The sequence below is a fragment of the Dipodomys ordii genome, unplaced genomic scaffold (genome assembly GCF_000151885.1).
Source record: "Dipodomys ordii isolate 6190 unplaced genomic scaffold, Dord_2.0 Scaffold45, whole genome shotgun sequence".
Classification (NCBI taxonomy): Eukaryota; Metazoa; Chordata; class Mammalia; order Rodentia; family Heteromyidae; genus Dipodomys; species Dipodomys ordii.
The window spans coordinates 11,903,343-11,924,122 of record NW_012267261.1 but is presented as its reverse complement, the minus strand read 5'-3'; the positions used below and the strand labels follow the sequence as shown (position 1 = coordinate 11,924,122).

General features: G+C 35.8%; 1 protein-coding gene across 1 annotated transcript in view; it reads left to right on the top strand.

Annotated features, from left to right (window-relative positions):
* Eaf2 (ELL associated factor 2) overlaps positions 1-20,780 on the top strand; it is a 33,622-nt gene that overhangs the window by 10,301 nt on the left and 2,541 nt on the right. The window contains exons 3-5 of the mRNA XM_013019498.1: positions 11,699-11,835; positions 13,282-13,427; positions 19,669-19,926. Of these exons, the coding sequence (XP_012874952.1) occupies positions 11,699-11,835; positions 13,282-13,427; positions 19,669-19,926 (541 nt within the window). The remainder of the gene's footprint in view (positions 1-11,698; positions 11,836-13,281; positions 13,428-19,668; positions 19,927-20,780) is intronic.

Below are 20,780 nucleotides of genomic sequence, written 5' to 3'. Positions count from 1 at the left end.
AATTTAGAAAGGGAAGTTTTACTTTAACATTGAACAGTCTGGGCATGGCAGGGCATGCATGCTTATAATTTCAGTAACTTTATAAGCAAAGACAGGAGCAGTGCGAAGTTAAAAGCTAGTCATGACAAAAAATTACCAAGACTTTATCTCAAAAACAAGCCAGGAATAGTGTTACATACCAGAAATCCCATCTACTTTGGATTGGAGGTAGAACAGTGTTGTAGTCTGAGGTCATCCCAGGCAAGGTTAGCATGAGATCCTACCTAAAAAACAAACTAAAAACCAAAGGACTCACTCCTGGCTTGAGTAGTAAAGCACATACTAGCAAGCACAGGTCCTGAATTCATTCCCCAATACTGAAGACAAACAAAACAAAACCATTTGCTTTAAAAAAATTTTAAGCTTACTTAAATTTTACCTGACACATAAAAACATAGAAGTTATTTATATTAGTGAACAACTTAATGGTTGGCCCATGTAATATTTGATAATGCACATATTGAATAGTTTAACTCGGATGAAACATGTTTAGCTCCTCAAAGATTTATCTTTTCTGCATAATCAAAACTTCCAAAATTCCTCTTTTAACGTTCTGAAATGTATAGTCTGTACATTTCACCATGTATTAGAACCTCTTGATCCTGTAATAATCCTCACTGTAATGGAGTCCTGTTAATCAACCTTTCCCTATTCCTACCCCTGCTCTCTGTGATAACACTATTCCACTTTCAACTTCTGTGAGATCAACTTTGTTAGAATCTGCATAAGGGCTTGCTTTCTGTGCTTGACTTAATTTATTTGGTATAGTCATCTTAAATTCTATGCATATTGTCCCAAATGAGAGGATTTCATTTTTCATGATGGAGTAATATTCTATTGCATATATGTACCAGATTGTCTCTGTTTTAATTTGGTTCTCAGATAGTTTTGATACCAGGATAGTGAGTGCTATCGTCATAGAATATATTTGGAAGAATTACATTGTTTTCCACTTTTGTAGTTCTTTTTAAATAGTTCTTTTTAAATTATTTGTAGAATTGAGCAGTGAAGTCATATGGTCTTGGCTTCTCTTTAATGGAAGATTTTTATTGCTGATTTAATCTCATTGTTTGATTTTGGTCTATTCAGTTTCTGTTTCATGATTCAGTCTTGGTAGAGTGCTTGTATTGAGTCTATTTTGAACTAGTAGCAATTTAAATGACAGTGTAGTTAAGAACCGAAACAAGTAAAGGAACAAAGGAATAGGAAATAAGGAAAACCTGAATTGTCTTGCATTCTTTCCTCATTTTGAATTTTTACTTTCCCCTTTAACATCTTTCTGTATTTCTTGTTGTTTAACCTATCGTGATTATTTTTTAAAATGTTTTGCCTTTAGCCTTCATAGTAAAGATATGAATGGTTTATGAGAGACCAAAAATAAGATTTGCAGTAATTCAGACAAAACTAAAACATTTTTCATCTGTTACTGGAAAGTAAATATTAGATCCTGCACCAAGGCAAGATAACAGTAAGAATTATTAAAGGATCAGGCCTCCCTGACCAGTCTTTCCCCACAACTCTATGGGAAAACATTTAGGATAAGACATAATTCAGCATTCCAATGGTTAGCCCCGCTTATCCAATCAATGATGTATGATTTAACCTATCCTGTAACCACTAAACTAAAAAGTCCCTGCCCTTACTGAAAATGATCATACATCTAACCAATGAGCTTGAGACATCTTTCCCCCTATGACATACTCAATAAAAACCCTGGTGGACAAGAGGTCGGGGCTCACATTTCAGACCTGCTGCATCAGGAAGGGTTGTGAGTCCGACTGGAGCTGTAATAAATGACTCTCATGCATTTACATCAGCCATGGCTCCCTGGTAGTCTTTGGGGGGTCTGTGGCCTGGTACTACAGTTTACTCTTCATGCCTATATTAGACCATGTTGAGTGTGTTTGTATAATTACACTTAATAGTGAATTTTATATCTTTCTGCTTTCTTTTTTATATTATTTTATTGTTATTGTAAAGGTGATGTACAAAGGGTTTACAGTTACATAAGTCAGGTAATGAGTATTTTTCTTTTCAAACAGTGTCACCTCTTCCTGCATTTTCTCCCAATTTTTCCCTCCTGACTCCCCTCCCCCACAAACTGTATAGTTCATTTTCAACATAGTGGCTAATGAATATTGCTGTTGCATTTGTTCATTCTTTGTCCCACCATTTTTGTGGTCCCCTTTAACCTCCCACAAACAGATAAACTTACATATAAGACAAAAAGTACAGTAAACAAAACATGACAAAGGAGAAAAAAGAAGCAAATTAACATAAAATCTTTTTTGAATTTCAGTACAAACATCATTTTATATGATCATATGCCCATAGCTATTGAACCTTTGTGATCCTTTCCTAAGAATACCCTCCTTCAGTCACACTGTGTGAAAGTTTAGAGTCCTGTATAAAGTCCAACTGTATTTTTTTTCTCTTTTATCATCCAGTGTGTTCAGTTGTAGATTTATAGGCACTTTTTAGTTACAACAAATGAGGGAAAACATGCAACCTTTGGGTCTGGCTTACTTCGCTTAATATAATTTTTTCCAAGTCTTTCTACTTCCTTAAAAATGGTAAATATGCCAGGTGCTGGTGGCTCACACTTGTAATCCTAGCTACTCAGGAGGCTGAGATCTGAGGATCAAGGTTTAGAGCCAGCCCGAGCAGGAAAGTCTGTAAGACTCTTACCTCCAATTAACCACCAGAAGACTGGAAGTAGCACTGTGGCTCAAGCTGTGGAGCACTTGCCTTGAGCTGAAGAACGCAGGGACAGTGCCCAAGCCCAGAGTTCAAGTCCTATGACCGACAAAAAAAAGAAAAAGGTACAGTATCATTCTTTCTAATAGAAGCATAGAGTTCCATTGTGTTTATATACCACATTTTCTTGATCCATTCATCCACTAAGGGGCATCTGGGTTAATTCCATATCTTGGCTATGATAAAGCTACAATAAGCATGATTGTGCTGGTAGCTTTAGAGTGGCCTTGTTTGTGGTCTATTGGAATTACTGGATCATGGAGAAGCTCTATGTCTTTAGAGGAACCTCCATACTGCTTTCCAAAGTGGTTGGACAAGTATACATTCCCACCAACAGTATAATAGCATTCCCTTTGGGCCACATCCCCTCCAGCATTTGTTATTGTTAGTTTGTTTTTGATAATGGCCATCCTAACTGGGGTGAGGTGGAATCTCAGTGTTGTTTTGCTTTGCATTTCTTTATGGCCAGAGAGTTGAACTTTCTTAACATGTCTACTGGCCATTCTTACTTCTTCTGAGAAGTCTCTTTTTAAGCCTTTACATCATTTATTCATTGGGTTGTTGTTTCTTTGAGGGTTTATTTTTTGTGGGAGTTAATTTTTTGAGTTCCAAATATATTTTATATATGAGGCCATTGTCTGATACATAGCTAGTAAAAATCTTCTCCCCTTTTATTCTGCTTTCTTTTTACTCATTAACATTGCTTTCAATTTGAAGGACTTCCTTCAGCATTTCTTGTAGAACAGGTCTGGTGGAGATGTAGTCTCAGATTTTGTTTGCTGAGAATGTCATTGTCCTTTGTTCGTGCGTAAAGTGTAGGTTTGCTAGGTACAGTATATTCTCTGTTGAAAGTTGTTTTTTTTTTTTTTTTTAGCATCAGCAATGTGAAAATCTTATGCCATCCTCTCTTGGCTTATTAGGTATCTGCCAAGAAGTCTGCTGTTGGGCAAGTTGGGATAACCTATGTTTTTTGTTTCTTTTCACTTTGCAGTTGTCAGAATCTTTCTCAATTTTTTTCCCCTTCTCTTATATCTTTCACTCGTGAAAGCTTGGTTCTAAGATATCTTGGAATAGAGTTGATTAAATTCGTTTGGTGGTATTTTTAATCTTCCCGTATCTGGATATTTGCACCCTTCTCTAGACTTGTCAAGTTTTAGCTCATTATTTCTTTCAATAAGTTTCTTATTCCTTTGGGATTCTATCTCCATCTTTACCTCAACAGCCTGAGTATGAGTGCTTTCAATATTATACCAAAGTTTTCATAGCTTTGTTTATTATTTTCTCTATTTTCTCCTCCAACTGTGTACTTTCAAGTAACCTACTTTTAACTTTACCATTTCTTTGCTCTGTGTGATCTATCCAATTTTGCTGAATGTATCTTTCAGTTCAAGAATTTGTTTGAATTATTAATTGTGTCTATCTCTTCAAAGTTTATCATCTGAATGTTTCCTCTCTTTAAGTTTATAGAATTTCCATAAAACAGTTTCAAAGTTTTTTTGAACATTCTCTCATTGTGGTGATGGCCTGGCAACTTGCTGGCACCTTTATTTGAGTACTAGAAATGGTTGTGGTCGCCTGAAATGCTGGATGATTATTGGTATGCTGTGTTACCTGGGAATTGAAGTATGAAGCCTTTATTAATTTGGCTTTAAAAAAATGCCTATCTTCGGAGCTTGGAAGGTGGCTCAGTGGTAGAACACTTGCCTTGCATGAATGAGGCCCTGGGTTCGATTCCTCAGCACTACATAAGCAGAAAAAAAAAGCCGGAAGTGGCGCTGTGGCTCAAGTGGTAGAGTGCTAGCCTTGAGCTGAAGAGCTAAGGGACAGCGCCTAGGCCCAGAGTTCAGGCTCCACAACCGGACCAAAAAAAAAAAAAAAGCCTATCCAGATATTCTAAGCAGGCTGGTTATTTTCTTGTGAGCATGTATTCGTTTTTACTATTTTAACACTAGATGGCACCAAAGTCCAGATTTCTAGGTGTCTGCTGTTGATATGCTATTTTAGTACTAGAGGGCAGTGTACACCTAGATTTGTCCTAAATATATAGTTTGTGTATTGTTCAGAAAGAAACAGAAGAGTAGCTAAAAAAAAAAAAAAAACTAATCAGTCCTCACACACCTCTTACTGGGACTAGAGAAGGCCTGATGATTTACTTGTTTATCATTACATGTCATGTCTATGGCCTGACACTATATGATTCTGGTTGGCTCAGTCACTGTGGATAGACTAGTCCCAGGCTTCTATGTTATACTTGTGGACACCAATGCTTCCAAGCAGTGTCACACCCTGACCTCCACACTGTACTATAAACATCAGTACAACACTGAGATACAACCAAGGTCCACACTGGTATAGTCTACCTATTGCTGAAGTGGAATTGTGGTCTAAGTCTACTGCAATCAGTCATAGATTGAGGCTATATATCTTCCCAGACAGAGGTAGTCTACAGCCTCTGTCTATAGGCATTCCAGATGATAGGGTCAATAGTATCTGCCCAGTATTGGGTCTCACAAGCCCAGCATGAAGTTACAGGATTGTACTTATTACTCTGTGGGTCCTACAGTGGGCTACCCAAATTAGGATACTGTTGAGGATTCAGTGCCTGGGCCACCTAATCTGATGCTAAGCTAGATCACAGCTGAGTTTCACAGCCAGGGGAATCAGGACCAGTGCCTCAGCTGGTGGTTTTACAGGCCAAAGGCAGGTCTCTGTCAGGTGTCAATGCATTTCTATTGCCCCTTCTGTGGACTCAGGTTCTTTGTCCTGCTTCAGGTGAAGAATGGGTAGTACAGACGTCCCTTGGATCCCAAGGCTGATACTAAGCTGGATGACAGCTGCAGGCATCTGTGCAGTATCATAAGTAGTGCAGTTACACCTTCGGTCCTCTGCAAGGTGAGAAACGATAAATTCAAATCAGACCAAAGCAAGATAGAAACCCATCAAAGAAATCATTCAAATCAAAATTTCTGTGTCCAGCATCCAATAACACTGTGATGCGATAATGACTTCCAAGGGTTTAGGCATCTCCATTTTTTGCAGCCTTCTTGGTTTTAGCACATATGGTTCCACCTTGGGGCTAGTAGGCATTCCACATTTATGGCATCTCTACCTTGTGGGGTCTTTATTATAGCTTCAGTTTCATCCTTCTAGCTCCATATATTGCTCTGTTTAAGAGATTTGCAAGGATTCAGGCCCCGGCACAACACTGCCTGGTCTTCTGAGCTTTCCTTTGAAATCTCTGTGACCTTTGAAGACTATATGACTCTATAATCCTTGCATTCAGTATCAGCAAAACCAGCATCACAAGGATGAGACCAAGGTCTTCCTCTGAAATAACCTGTACCTGGGCCTACTTGGCTGTAGTGACTTTTGAATGCCTTGCCAGTTTAGGTAGTCCTGAATGAGAATGAAGTACCAACAAGGGCTTTCTTTCCAAAATACTACTTGGACAGTCTTGGAAACAAAACAAATGTCCATCTTATTTCTCAGCCTGTGATAGTTGTTACGTTATGAATTTCTAAGTTACTGTTGTCCTGGTGCAAAACATTTTACTTCTTTTCCATACTTCTAATCTTTTTAGTTACTGCAACCTTTTTTTTCTTTCTTCTGACAGCCCTGGGGCTTGAACTCGGCCAGGGTACTGTCCCTGAGTTCTTTTGCTTAAGGCTAGTACTTTACTACTTGAGCCACAGTGCCACTTTCAGCATTTTTTCTGAGTAGTTTATTGGAGATAAGAGTCTCACAGACTTTCCTGCCCAGGCTGGCAATCCTCAGATCTCAGCCTCCTGAGCAGCTAGGATTACAGGTGTAAACCACCAGTGCCTGGCTTACTGTAACCTTTTTGACTGCATCTTTAAATACACTCCTTTTCCAGCCAAACTGGAAGTTTTCTTATCTTTCTACTCTGTTCCTTTTTGCTATTGATTCTCATTTTAATTTTGATTAAAAGTGGCCAGTAATAGCTATGCTATCATAACCTATATACTTGACTGCTTTGAAGCTTTCTCCACCAGATAAACTCATCTATCACCTTTAAGCTCAGCCTCACAAAAATTCTCAGGACATGGACAAATGCAGCCAAGTTCTCTGTTGCATTGTAATATGGTTAGACTTTAGTCTAATTCCCAGTAAGAATTATTACTTATTTCCATCTGAAAACTGAGCAGTAATGCATTTACGGTCCATATTCCTGTCACTATTTTGATCTTTTGAGGCCCAGAAGAGTCAACCATTAAGCTTCACCTAAACGTTTCTGAACTCCCTCAATAAATCGTTTCCAAAAGTTTTTCTACATTGTCAGATGTAGTCATAGCAGTGACCCACTTCTAGTACCACTTCTAGATAAATCAAGTTTATAAAGAGAAGAAGGTTATTTAGGTCATAGTTTCAGAGATCATAGCCCATTGTCATGCTGTTGGTCCATGTTAGTCCATCATCAATTGTTTGTATGCCTCTGGTCATATGCTCTCATTATGGTTAGAGTTTGTGTATAACGAGAATGAAACCCAGGCCTAAACTCCAAAGAATTCCACCAATCAGTTTTGTTATCACTAACTCCAAAGAATTCCACCAATCAGTTTTGTTATCACTATCATCACTAGTCAGGATAAACCAGTTCTCATCTCTTGGTATCTCACAGTGAGGAGGCTCTATTTGTCCTTGAGGGTATTTTCAGTCCTTTGTCATAAAAGAGATTATCAATCAGTGCAACCCTTCCCAGATTGCAAGGTAATTACAAAGTGATTGCAGAGAGTATGGCTTAGAGAAAAGATTGCAGACCTGAGCCACTGATACTCAGCTCCCCAATGCCCTCTTAAAAGGCTCACTCCCAATTACTAAAGACCTACTAGGTCCCACTTATTTTATCTTCCAATAAAATGATGGAAAAGGAACCTTTAAAACATGGGCCTTTGATGAATGTTCCACATCCAATGATAGCACTATGAACCAACCATACATAGTTGTATGTGGTTTAGGAAGAGTGGATGGCAAGTTAAGAACATTAGAGAGGAGGTGAGAAGATTGTGAAGGACCCATGTACAGATTTATGGACTATAGCTTTTATCCTGAGCACATAAATTATTTTAAATGCATAAGGAATTTTAATTATGGAAACAGTATGACCACATTTTCTTGTCACCATAATGGACAGCAGTATTGGGAAGAGAGAAGAGAGGATGATGTTGGTAATCTAGGGTTCTGAAGTTAGATTTACAGCAGTGAATATAGGCATGATTTGATGTTTCCAATAATTGCTTAAAAACAAGGACAGTGTATATATTTATTACTATATACTATATACCACATTACTATATTACTATATTGTACTTTCTTACTATAAGGGGATATAGTACTTTCATACTATAGAAATGAAAGTTTAAAGGTAGAAATAGTGCTCAGTTTAATAAAGAACCAAGTTTAAATTTATAAAACTCATTTAGACTGTAGAAGGCAAGTATAGAGATTATGTAAACTTGGGACTTGTGATCAGAATAGCTCATGTTGTTTGTATTCAGCATTCATTATGTATTTGAAAAAAAGTCTTGGTAAGTACTGGGCGTTATTTTTTTTTTAAATAATGATCAGTTCTTGTTCTTCAATAATACATTGTAAAATAATACATTGTAATTTAAAAATGTATCCCATTCCAAGCAATCATTTAAAAAAATCTTTACAAAAAATACATTGCATAAATCTCTTATCAAATGCAATTTTGAGTCCTTAAGTAGCTATTTTGGGGTCATTTACTAACTTTCTTTTGGCCAGGAAATCTGAAAAATAAACTTGCCAGCCAAGGAGATCCAGTTTCTTTTGTCATGATCATGGTCCTGGCTCTCTGGTTAACCAGGATTTCTGCTAAGTGCTCCATATCTGATCCATCTAGAACCAGACCACAGATGTCTTCATCTGTGTGCTATGCACCTAGAAAATTCACTTCCGACTCTTGCCCTTGCATCACTTCCTCTTCAGATCTTTCACAAGTCCCTAGCCTCTACTGCCCTTTTATGGCATTCTTAGTCATGAAATTTGTCTTATGCTTCTTCTACTGACCATTCAGTAAATGTCTAATTTAATGTGCTAACTTATTTAATATGATATACTTTTAAGTCTTTTTAAAGTCAACAAGTCTAACCTGATTGAATAATATTACTGTATTGTATTTGATAAAAATTATTATAGCTGGTGCTTTAAAATTTTAACACACTTAAAAAAGTTCAAAAATAAGCAAACATAATATATTATTTGGGATTAGATATAGGTGAGATAAAGCAAAAGAATAATAAAGTTAAAATTCTTCAGGTTTGGGTAGGGGTGGCAGTGACAAAAGTTAGGGGAGGAACTCATAGGTACATGTAGGTACTAGAAATGGTCTAGGTTTAACCTTGCTTCATAAAAGACAGACTCGTGCAATGAACTTCTTTTTTTCTTTTCTTTTCTTTCTTTCTTTTTTTTTTTTTTGTTGTCGTGGGGCTTGAACTCTGGGCTTGGGCGCTGTCCCTGCGCTCTTCAGTTCAAGGCAAGCACTCTACCATTTTAGCCACAGTGCCACTTCCTGTTTTATAGTGGTTTATTGGAGATAAGAGTCTAACAGACTTTCCTGCCGGGGCTGGCTTTAAACGAAGATCCTCAGACCTCAGCCTCCTGAGTAGCTAGGATTACAGGCGTGAGCCACTGGTGCCCAGCTTAGTGCAATGAACTTCTATGTGCCTCTTCACTCACTAACTTTACCCTTATCACTGCCCCCTTAGCATATTTCAAAGACAATCCAGATATTATGTGGTTTCTTATATAAACGTTTATGCATATCTGAGAAGGATATTTTGATTTTTCTTAAGTACCACATTATCAAACCTAAGAGAATTAGTAATAATACTTGATGATCTATATTTAGATTTTATAATGTCTTTTCATAGACATTTGTTGCTAAAATATCTTAACTAGAATCCAAATAATATTCCTAAAATTTTTTTGATATTGTATTTCTTACCTCTTATTCCATAAAAGTCTCTTCCTCCTTTTATTTCATTGGCTTATTGGAGAGCCTGGGTTAGAATTGCTGTACTATTTAACTGTTTTCTGTAGTACCCATAATTCCTATAAATGGTAATTATTCTTTGGGGTTTAATAAGAATCCTCTTCATTTTTCTTTTTCTTTTTTTCAGTCCTGGGGCTTGAACTCAGGGCCTCCATGCTGTCCTTGAGCTTCTGTGCTCAAGGCTAGTGCTCTAACACTTTGAGCTACAGCTTAGCTCCATTTCTGGCTTTTGGTAGTTAATTGGAGATCATAGTCTCATAGACTTTCAATCCTCAGATCTCAGCCTCCTAAGTAACTAGGATTACAAGTGTGAGCCACCAGGACCCAGCTAAAAATTCTGTTCTTTCAAGTTTTTGTTTGTTGGCAGGAGTAATGTATGGGCAATCCGGTGTACTATCTCTTATGTCGTATCATAAAGCATACAATATATTTATATTTTATAGTTATCACATAAATATAAGCATACAATATAAATATATATTTTGTATATAAATATATTTTATATTGTATTTAAATATATATTTATATGTAATATAAATATATATGTATATATAAGCATACAATATAAATATAAACATACAATATAAATATATAAGAATATATTTATATAAGAATTTATATTATATAAGAATATATTTATATTGTATGCTTATATTTATATTGTATGCTTATATTTATGTGATATGCTTATATTTAGTGATACTAAAATTAATCAGGGGTTTGGTGTACCAGGTGTTCCTTGCTAGGGATTTTTCCCCTTAATCTGCATAGAGAGAACCCACTTTAAGAACATGTTAAGGGGCTGGGAAGTTGGCTCAGTGGTAGAGCGCTTGCCTTGCATGCCTGAGGCCCTGGGTTCGATTCCTCAGCACCACATAAGTGAAAAGAAAAAAGCCGGAAGTGGTGCTGTGGCTCAAGTGGTAGAGTGCTAGCCTTGAGCTGAATTGCTGAGAGACAGCACTCAGGCCCAGAGTTCAGGCCTCAGGACCTGACCCCCCCCCAAAAAAAAAAGAACATGTTAAAGTTTAATAATGAAATTTACCAAGTACTGTCAGCTTATGTCTAGTAATTCTTGCTAGTCAGGAGGTTGAGATCCAACAGATACCAGTTCAAAACCAGCCCACGAAGAAATGGTCTTCATCTTTGAAATAAAAAAGACTTCATCTGAAATAACCAGCAAAAAACAGGGCTGGGAGAAAGTGTGGCTCAAGAGGTAGCCACACTGAGCAACCTTAAGGCCCTGAATTCAATCCTTAGTACCAGGAAAAATGAATGAATAAATAATTTTTTTGTGTCAGTCATGGGCTTGAACTCGGCCTGGGCACTATCCCTGAGCTCTTTAGCCCAAGGCTAGCACTCTACCATTTGAGCCACAGTGCCATTTCCAATTTTCTAGTGGTTTATTGGAGATAAGAGTCTCAGGGATTTTCTTGCCCAGGCTGGCTTTGAATCTCGATCCTCAGATCTCAGCCTCCTGAGTAGCTAGGATTACAGTTGTGAGCCACCTAGGCCAGCTGAAAAAATAAATTTTAAAAACAGGAAGAAGGAGGAAGTAAGGAAATATGATAGAATCCCAATTGCACGTTATAGACCACCACCACAAATCTTACATTATTGGTTCAGGATAGTTGCTTCCTCTTTTCCCTTTATGCAGTGATAGCTGCATGGAAATCCCAGTCTGTTTTTTTCTTTTTTTTAAAAACCAATCTCTCTTTTTACTGTTAAAACATACTCCTTTGGTACTAAACTTACATAGTTTATAAGTGACTTAGGAATATACTATTAATTGAGAAATACAGTACCAGAAGAATTCAAAGCCAATCCCAACTGAATTTCTATGATAATGATAATTAACTTTTTAAACAGGGTTCAACTCCACCAGTAACTGTTTTCAAAGGCTCAAAGAGACCTTATTTAAAAGAATGCATTTTGATTATTAATCATGATACTGGAGAATGTCGGCTAGAAAAACTCAGCAGCAACATCACTGTAAAAAAAACAAGGTAGGTCCTTCAATGAAATAAATGATTTTAAGTCAATATCAGGAGGAAAGTTAGCAAATTAAATCAGATTATTATATAAAGTTATTTCTGTGTGTGGCAAAAAAATCTTTTACTCTGTTTTTTTTTCAACTCCTACAAATTGTCCTGTGTTTGAAGATTCCTCTGGACACATTTTAATCATATTAAAAGATCATTTAATTTTAGAAATCAACAGGAAAATACATCCATCTTAAATCCTTTTTTGAATTTATCCTGCAATATAAAGTTACATTCCCTAAAAGCTAGGCAAATAAAAATTATTGTAGGAATTAAGGCAAGGGAGAGTTCATAGTTCATGAGGACATTCAAAGAAGCCTTATTGATGATGTTAAGAATTACCTTGATTATTTGTTAAAAATAGAAATTCCCACACCAACCTTAACTCAGAGAAGGAATTTTGAAGCTCTGTTAATATCCCACTATCTTCCCCATCCCATATCCCCTTTGATTCTTACTACTAGAAAAGTTTGGGGAAAAGAAACTGATTTAAGGTGATCAGAAAAAGTACAAGGATATATAATCAAAATTTGAAGGTAGGAATGTATCTGACTTTTTTCAGGGCTAGTGGGTAAGAACTATTTGAATAAAGCAGACATTTCTCTTTGAACCTGTGTATAAATGTTAGAAAGGGGGGAGATAATGTTAATACTGGATTCGAGGTAAAGTTGCAAAGGTAGTTTAAGGTTAATGCCGTAAGTATTAACTAAGAAATTAGGACATTTCCTTGCTAGCAGTGGTTACATATTAAAAATCTTTTTAACCAGGGATTGGCATGTTTACATCTTTCTTTTGAAACATTAATCCTGCAGAGAAACCAAGTATAGTGAAACAGTTTGGGAAATGGGGAAATGTGGAAGCTAGGAATTTTGAGGAAAAAAATAAGGAGAAAAGTAAGATACTATGTCAAAAAGAAAGTACTGAAAAGGATTTGGTGCTGAGATTGGGAGTGATAGAAGCCAAGCATAATTTTATTGGCATACATTTGTATTCAAGATGCTAAAATACAAGTATATGAATCTCCTTTATTATCATTTCTGCCTTGAAATTATGAATGTAAAATGTGGAAATGTTTTTGTTTTAATAGAAATGATGAATTTAGAAATTGAGACTATGCTGTATCCCATATGCACTTTCCTTTTTCTCTTTAGTCATTTGTGAATGGGTTATGTGCTCAGTTTGAGCAGTAGCTTAGTTTTGATTCACATTTATATTCCTCTGTGGTTCCATGTATATGGCATACATCTAGAAGGCAGTGATAACTATTTTTTAAATTTAATTAAATTAACATTTTAATTCTTGAATATCATTGAAAATATTTCTAAGCAGAAGAATAAGTGGTCAGGTTTGGTAGCTTTGACATTATTACATTGGTGTACCTGTTTTGATCTTTGGTGTTCTTAATTGCAGAGGTGAAGGAAGCAGTAAAATTCAGTATCGTATAGAGCAGCAGCAGCAGCAAATGTGGAATTCAACTCGAACTCCAAATTTTGTAAAGCATTCTCCCTCTGAGGACAAGATGTCCTCACCATCTCTAATGGATGACATTGAAAGAGGTAAAATCTAAGTGCATAATACCCTTTTTATAAGAGATGGCTATGAAATATATTAAGTAAAATTTTTTTATTTTAATTAACAGTGGAACTGACCATAAACTTTTAATGAGTATAATTTTTTGTGCAATTATATACTTTTCTGGGGCAAGGGTATAGCTTATGATTTAGGATCTTACATAAATAAGTCTATATCATACAAAAGATTTCAATATTTTTATTATCCAGTGTAAAAAAAAGTGGCTGTTTAGATGTATATAACAATAGTTTTCTTTTTTGTCAACTGTGATTATTCATATTCAACTTTATCCAGCATCTTCCTATCAAAATTGTTTTTGTATGTTTGCTTTTATTTTGTTTTAGTGCTGATACAGAGTTAAACTGAAGGCCTTACACTCTCACTTGACTTTTTCAGTCAAAGCTGGCACTCTACCACTTGAGCCATCCTTCCAGTTCCTCAAAATTCTTTATGTATGGATAGACTGTAGATGTCTAATGATGCCTGCAAATGAACAGGGAACTGAGAAGATATAGTTAGTAGAAGATATAAACAGGTTTTAACCTGGTCATAAAGTATTTTTTATTCAAATTAGGCCAGAGATTTCCCACCCCTTTCCCTGCCTGTTAACCTTCCTTCTTTCCTTCAGATGAGCAGCAGATACTATTGGGAACTCTAGCTGCTGGAGAATTATTAAGAAATTCAAAGCAGGATGGCAAAAGCACTGAAAATTAGATTGTCATTAGAACCACAGTCCAAAGGACACAAGAATCTGCATGCTAAGACTAAACAAACTGCTTGCTAAGTAAAAGTTTTAAATAGATCTTCATTAGAAAAAAAAATCTAAGCTATAGTAGGAAACTACTTATAATAGTCATAAATTAGGAAAAATCAAATTTTGAATAAGAAAAAAGTGAACTTATACTAAACTCAACTTGAACGAGTCAGATGTTAGCTGATGTTAGAATTATCTGATAAGTTTAAAACAGCTTTCAAAAACAACTTAATTACAAGTTCTCTTGAAACAACTAAAAAATAGAAAGCACATTAGACAAATAGAAGTTAAAAACAAAAACCAGTGGAAATTTTAGAAGTAACAAACCCAAAAAACCTCACTGGATGGGTTCAATTACTACAAATAAATAGAATCAGTGAACTTCAGGATTTATTTAATTCCTTCAATCTAAATAGAAAATGGATTGAAACAAAATGAACAGAGCCCCAAGGGTCTGTGGAAGAATGGCGAAAGATTTAACATTGGTAGCAGTCAACCGCAAAGAAGAGAGAGTAGGGCAAAAAGAATATTAAAACAAGGCTCTGAAACATCCTGTATTTAATGAAAGGTATAACCTGTAGATTCAAAAAGCCTAACAAATGTGAAATATGATATACCCACATAAACAACTGCCAAAATATATCACAATCAAGCTTCTGAAAACTAAAGGCAAAAAAGGCAAAAATTCTGAAAGCAAGAGAGAAATAACATATTACCTGTAGACAAATACCTTACAAATAACATCAAATTGCTCAACTGAGGCTAGGTGCCTCAGATGGAAGAATAGAATACATATATACTAATTAAAAAAAAAAAAAACAACACTTGTGGCTTAGGATGGGCGTGTGACTCAAATGGTAGAGAATCAGCCTAATAAACATGAGGCTCTGAGTTCAGGAGGCTGAGATCTGAGGATTGAGGTTTGAACTCAGCCTGGACAAATAATTCCACTAGACTAGAAAATAGGTAGAACTGGAGGCATAGTACAAGTGGTACAGTGTGAACTGTGAATGAAAAAGTTGTGAGAACATGAGGCTCTAAGGTGAAGCCCTAGTACCAGTGCACATACACATACATGCACATACTTACGCACACCTCACACACACATACATCTCAACTGTAATCTAGGGGATAAGAGGGAGGTGGTATGGCATTTTCAAAGGCTAAAAGAAACGTCAGCCATGAGTTCTATATCTGCCCAAAGGATTCTTTAGTAATAAGAGGGAAATAGCCTTCCCCAGAAGAAACAAACTAGAAGAATTTGCTGCTAGGTAACTACCCTTAAATGTTGGCCACAGAATGTGTTATTCAAACAGGAAATAAATAATAAAAGAAGAAATATGGTAGCCTCAGGAAAGGAGAAAGGACAACTGAAAGAGTAAATATAATAGATTATGGTTTTCTAAGTTTTGTGTGACAGTAGTGGTATTGGAGTTGCCGAGAAGAGAAAAAGTAGATCTTCTTGGGCTGAACATGGTGATTCATGCCTGTAATCCTAGCTATTCAGGAGGCTGGTATTTGAGGATCAGTTTTAAAGCCAGCCTGGACAGGAAAGTCTGTGCGACTAATCTCCAATTAAACACCAAAATGCCGAAAGTTGTGCTGTGGTTCAAGTGGTAGAGCACTAGGCTTGAACAAAGCATCTAAGGGACAGTGCGCAGGCCCTGAGCTCAAGCTCTAGGACTGGCACACACACACACACACACACCCCACACACACACAACAATAATGTTGATAAACTACTAGTAAAAGACAAATAAAATGACAGAAGATAAAATCACTAATATCAAGAAAATAATATACTCTCCAGTAATCAGGAGAGTAATGAGTTCACTACAGTCTCAATAACCATTAAAAGAATTATAAATTTTAAGGCTTATAATTTAATTTTCATGAATTTGACAATTTAGAAGAAATAAATCAATTTCTCAAAAGCTAAAAATCTTCCCAAACTCAAGCAAGATGAATTAGGCAATCTGAAACCTGTAAACATAATGAAGTCAAATTAGCAATTTAAAAGCATCCAAAAAAGAGCCAGGCTTACATGGGTTTATTAGCAAAGTCTATTGAGTATTATTACCAATTCTACACAAATCTCTTGTAGAAAATAGCAAAACAGGTGCTAAGGTTGATGTATCTTCCAAAGGCTTGAGTGTTAAAAAAATAAATAAATGGTGCCCTGCCTATGGCACTGAAGGGAAGAGGTGAAATCTTTAAAGTGGGGTCTTTCTGTCATTGGGGATTTTCCCTTGAAAGAGGATGTTAGGTTCCCAGCCACTTCCCCTTCCTCTCTTCAGTTACTAGACCATGAGACAAACAGCTTGTTCAACCATGGACTTCCTGCCATTTCCATCTGTTATCCTACCAGAAGTCTAAAATTGATGGCTAATAGAATATGAGCCAAACTATGAGCCAAAATAAACCCTTTCATTTCATAAGATGATTACCTCGGGTATTTATTACAGAAGCAAAAGGCTGACTAATGCCTCATTTATGAGGCTAATAATACCTGAACACACAAACTAGATAAGGAAAGTACAAGAAAAATAAAACTAGAGTCCAGAGTCCCTCATAATCTTAAACTCAAATTCTCAAGGAAAGAGTAACAAGTTCAACATTATACAAAAAGCATTACACAACATGACCAGGATAAAATTTCTTCTTACATTGTTTACAGTTGGAATTGTAGATGAAGATGAGAGACACATAGTAAAAAACAGAATATATATCCAAATGAAGTAAGTGTTTCAATGAAAATAGAGCAGGCAATAAAGGTTGGGGGGAGCGGGAAGGAGTCCTTTGAGGGGGTCACATTTAAACTAATCTGAAAAAGAGCTGTCTTATCAAAGATTTAGAATTTCAATAGAAGATTCCATTAATAAAATAAGAAAAAGCCTAGCTCTAAAGACTTGAATAAACTTTAAGAAAGTTTTCACAGTGCATATGTCTGACAAAGGACTGATAGCCAGAAGAACTAGCTATAAATAATGCTTAAAAATGACTGAGAAAAAGACAAATAAATTAGAAAAAAATATTTGAAGAAACATTTTACAAATGGAAATATTCAAGTGGCCATAAGTATGTAAAAAATCATTTTATACCATCACTTATCAGAGAAACAAAACTGAAAACTATAGATGTTGTGCAACCATTAGTAAAGGCAAAATTTAAATAGTTTTCTATACCAAGTATGTTATGAAGGATCTGTGACTCTTTTATTTTTATTTTTTTGGTCCGGTCGTGGGGCCTGAACTCTGGGCTTGTGCGCTGTCCCTCAGCTCTTCACCTCAAAGCTAGTGTTCTACAGTCACTTCCAGTTTTCTGATGGTTTATTGGAGAAAGAGTTTCACAGACTTATCTGCTCAGGCTGCTTTGAACCTTGAATCTCAGATCTCAGCCTCCTGAGTAGCTAGGATAACAGGCATGAGCCACTGGTACTTGGCTCTAGTAGAATTTTGGAAATTGTAAGTTCCTTATAACTCAGGGATTTAGCTAACTAACTTTTTGCTCAAAAGAAATGATGTATATATTCATGGAGAAACATATAGAAGAATTTTGTTAATAACTTTATAATAGCTAACAGTGAAAAAAAACAAATATCCATGAGTAGAAAATGGATAACCAACTTATATTTATATAATGGAGAATCAAAGAAAAGAAGGAGCTCCAGATTGGTTCAAAAATGACTGCTTAGCTGGGCCTTGTGGCTCATGCCTCCAATCCCAGCTACTTAGCAGGTTGAGAACTGAGAGATCACTGTTTGAAACCAACCCCGGGCAGAAAAGTCCATAAGATTCCTATCTCCAATAAACTACTCAGAAAAAGCTGAAAGTTGTACTGTGGCTCAAGTGATGGAGTGCTAGCCTCGAGTACAAAGAGGCTCAAGGACAGCACCCAGGCTGAGTTCAAGACCCACGACTGGGGGGAAAAAAAGACTGTTTACCAAAATTTGTTGATGAAAGAAAGTAGACACACAAAAGTACATGCTGAGTGAATCCATGTACATGCAGTTCAAGACAGAAACCTTTGGTAATAAAAGTCACATGGTATGTACTGATGGGAGAAAAGCACAGAATGAGCATTCATGTGAATGGATCTCAGTGTCAGGTGAATAAGTATGTGTATGCTAAGATTCATGTAACTCTGATATATATCTGATATATACATATATAATTATGTATTTATATATATATATATATATATATATATATATATATATATATATATATTTATGTGTTAAGCAACACCAGCAGCAAAGAAAGTCCTGGGATGAAGCAAAGCAAATATTTAGTGCAAAAAACTTAGGAAGAAAATGTAATTGATATAATCAAATAGAAAAAAAGCTGGTATGTCTCATTTCTGGGAGAATGCAGAAGCAGGCTAGAAACAATCACAAGACAGGAAACATACAAAAATGGTATTAGGTAGTAATGTAGCAGCTGAGAATATCGTGTTTTGGATTAAAATTTTTGTTCAGTTGCTTGACATTTGTATCATATACTAGAAAAAATACTGACTGGAAAGTCACAAGGTAGCTTTATCCCTTAGTAGATGATAGGTTTTAATCTTTCTGTACTTCAGTTCACTAAATGGAAAAAATTATTAAGGCTTATCTACATTAACTGAAGGTCTTTTTGCCCATAATGCTTTGTGTCTTAAAAAGAACTTGAAAAGGCCCTAAGCCAAATAAGACATAATCATTATTATTCTTTTTATCTACAGAAATATTTACAACCAACATTATAATAGAATCTGGTTTTTAAAAAACTAGAAAGTATTTCCCCACTAAGGAAACAGGGCAGAAACCTTCATCAAATATTTTCATCAAAATATTTTCTAGGAAAAGAATGAAATTCACATGTATGTACATATTCATATGTATGTATTATGGGAATAAGAATAAGAAGACAATTTCTACCAAAATTGGTTTTTAGTTTTTCATATTATTTATTGTGCATTGCTGAAGATACATGTATATTTAAGTACAGTTGCATAGACAAATGTACAATTTAGATGTAAACATTGCTTATATATTTTTGTTTGTTTTGTTTTGGTTTTGCTGTTTCCGGGCCTTGAACTCTGGGCCTGGGCATTTGTTGTCCCTGAGCTCCTTTTGCTCAAGGCTAGCACTCTACCAGTCGAGCCGCTGCACCACTTCCAGATTTTTCTGTGATTAATTGGAGATAAGAGTCCAACTGTCTTTCCTTCCAGGGCTGGCTTTGAACTGTGATCCTCAGATCAAGGTCTCTTGATTAGTTAGGATTACAGGTGTGAGCCACAGGCACCTGACAGCTTGTTTTTTGGTTTTTTTGAAACAGAGTCTTACTGTATAGCCTAGACTAAATGTGTGTTTGATCATATGTATTCTTTGGTAGTTTCTTAGAAATAGAATATCCCCATTTAAATATATATATATATATATATTTGATACTATTTATTTAATCTACCATACATTTCTGTTTTGTTTTCAGAACTTAAAGCAGAAGCTAGTGTAATGGACCAGATGAGTAGTTGTGATAGTTCATCAGATTCCAAAAGTTCCACATCTTCAAGTAGTGAAGATAGTTCTAGTGATTCTGAAGACGAAGAGGACAGATCTTCTTCTAATGCAGGGAATTATATCTCAGAGCATCCTACCATGTCTACCATACCTCAATACAGGACTTCTGATATAGATGCTAGTCATAATACATTTTATGACAACAATGGCCTTCTGATGAATACTTTGCGTAAGTATATATAAACATGTACTAATAGAAAAGTTCGAATTCACAGTGGAGCCCTGTTGGTTATGATCTAAAATTTGGGTAAAGAAAAAGATTTCTATTTTATTTATTTAACAGTATTAACCATTATATTTTTATTGAATTATTCAATTTCTTTTGACTCTATAACATATAATGCCTTCCTGTGATTTTTTTTCTCTCATCTCTCTGGATATTTCCCCTCTCCCTCCTTTGTAGATTTAAAATCTCAAGTTGCTTAAGGGTTGCTACTTTTTTTTCTTATTTCATCCTTTTTCTCTCAATAATCTTCATGTTTTGCTTATAATCAATGCTTATAGAGAGAGAGAGATCGCTTACCAATTTACAGCACTGATGCAGACCTTGGAGGTCTAGATACATATGCCTTACACATCTGCTAGTAAAGGGCACTTCAAATTCACTTTGTTTAAAACAAACTCCTAATCTTTGGCTAACCATGTTTTGTCTTATTGAAAGACAACAGTCATCAAATTATACCAACCAGAAGCCTGATTGCATTCTAAAGTTGAATGACTTCTCTTTCTTTCCAGTGCAGCAAATCCTTCACCAAGTCCTCTTGGTTTTACTTCTTGAATTTTTCATATTCATCCACTTCTCTTCATCTTCACTACATTACCCCAGTTCAGCTTGTAGTAATTTTCTGTTTTACTTCTTATCTACTCAAGGCCATTTTTGATCCACTATGTACATTGAACAAACATCTTTTCACAAGTCAAATATAATTTGTCACCTTTCCTGCTCTAAACTTTTCAGTGTAGATTTTTTTTTAGGGGGGAGCTCCAGTCATGGGCCTGAACTCTGGGCCTGGGCGCTGTCCC